This window comes from Neopelma chrysocephalum, unplaced genomic scaffold, assembly GCF_003984885.1.
Source record: "Neopelma chrysocephalum unplaced genomic scaffold, ASM398488v2 Primary Assembly neopelma1_91940, whole genome shotgun sequence".
NCBI classification, from domain to species: Eukaryota; Metazoa; Chordata; class Aves; order Passeriformes; family Pipridae; genus Neopelma; species Neopelma chrysocephalum.
Window position 1 is genome coordinate 1 of NW_020920701.1, and position 1,698 is coordinate 1,698.

At 65.3% G+C, this 1,698-nt stretch overlaps 1 protein-coding gene across 1 annotated transcript; it reads right to left on the bottom strand.

Annotated features, from left to right (window-relative positions):
* Positions 1–3: 3 nt before the first annotated feature.
* LOC113980048 (class II histocompatibility antigen, B-L beta chain-like) lies at positions 4–1,601 on the bottom strand (the record flags this gene model as incomplete). Its single annotated transcript, XM_027707309.1, has 3 exons — positions 1,475–1,601; positions 708–977; positions 4–11 (listed from the first exon to the last, which is right to left on the bottom strand). Coding segments are annotated over exons 1-3 (363 nt in total), but the record flags the coding sequence as incomplete, so codon positions are not given.
* Between the last annotated feature and the right edge of the window lie 97 nt (positions 1,602–1,698).

A 1,698-nucleotide genomic window follows, 5' to 3' on the forward strand; every position in this document is an offset into this window, starting at 1 on the left:
GCTGGGGGGCACTGGGAGGGAGGGGAGAGGGCTTGGAGGACATTGGGAGGGATTGGGATGGCACTGGGAGGGACTGGGATGGCAGTGGGAGGGATTGGGATGGCACTGGGAGGGATTGGGAATAGAGTGGGGTAGAAGGGTCTGGGCTGGGGGGGCACTGGGGAGAGAGTTGGGAGATGTGGGAGTGAAGTGAGAACGACTGGGAATGGAGTGAGAGGATCTGGGAATGGATGGAGAGGGTCTGGGAGTGGATTGACAAGGTCTGGGAATTACTGGGATGGCACTGGGAGTGACTGGTGTGGCCTGGGAAGGAAGCGCTCGGGCCTGGGAGGCTGAGTGGTGGTGAGGGAAGTGTTTGCTTTGGGTCTGCCTGGCAACTGCAGCGTCATCAGAGACACGCGCTGCCATTGGCTGAGGGGCGGGAGCTCGGGGGCACCGACGCGTGGAGACGCGGGGGGGCACTGGGAGAGACTGGGATGGACTGGGATGGACTCTGAAAAACTGGAATGGACTGGGAGAGAGTAGGGGGCATTGGAAGGACTGGAAGAAACTGGGATGGACTGGGATGGACTGGGAAGTGTAAAAATGCCACGGGATGGGCCCAGGGAGGTCTGAGGGGTCTGGGGTGATTCCCAGGGAGGGTTTGAGGGGCTCCAGGGTCATTCCCGGGGCAGGGGCCGAGGGGACCCGCTCTGCCCCACGCTCACCTCTCCTCTCCACGGTGAACGGGGTGACGATCTTGTAGTTGTGCGGGCAGGCTGTGTCCACCAAAGACCGTGCGTTCTCCAGAAGGTCTGGGTTGCTGTTGAAGTACTTGGCAACCTTCTCCCCAAACGGAGTGTCCCCCACAAACACCCCCACATCGCTGTCGAAGTGCACAAACTGCTCCCGGTTGTAACTGAGACTCGCCACGAACCTCACCCGCTCGGTGCCATTGATGAAGTGACACCCTTCCCTTCTCAAGAGTTGGAACACCCCTGTGTGTGCAGGACACGGGTCAGGGGGTGCCCCGTCCCCCCCCCATCATCCCCCAGCCCCCCACAGCAGGGTGGCAGCTCATGGGGCCACCCCGGAACCCCCTTTCCCACCCCCCTCTGCCCCACGGACGCCCCAGCACCGGCTCTTGGCTGGGGGGGAACCCCCCCCATCAGCCCCCCGGGGATGGACAGGGGGGTTGGAGACCCCCCCACTGCCGATCCCACCCCCCAGAGCCCCAGGGAACCGCTCCAGGCCTCAAGGGACACCCAGGGACCCCCAGGGCACCCCTCTGCCTGCTCTCCCACACCCCCTTTGCCCCCTCTCCTACCCCTTTCCCACCGGCCTCACAATCCCCAGACCCCCCCGCCCTCACTTTGGGGCTCCCACCCCCCTCCCACTCACTCCGGGCCTTCCGGCCCCCCTCGCACTCACTTTTTTGGGGCTCCCATCCCCTCTTTTCTCCCCCCTTTCCCCCTGCCCGCCCCCCCCCGCTCACCCGACAGCTCCTCGCCCGCAGCCGGGGGGGCTCCCAGCACCACCAGCACCGCCAGCACGGCCCCAGCTCCCCGCACACGCTCCATGCCCAGCGCCGGACAGCTGCTGACACCCCAAAACCAGCCGGGCCGCGCCGTTTTGGGGGATTTTGGGAGCGCTCGGATTGGCTGAGAGCGAAAAGTGCGGCTCCGGTTTGGGGCCGTGTTGTGGCCTGTTCTTGCCGGC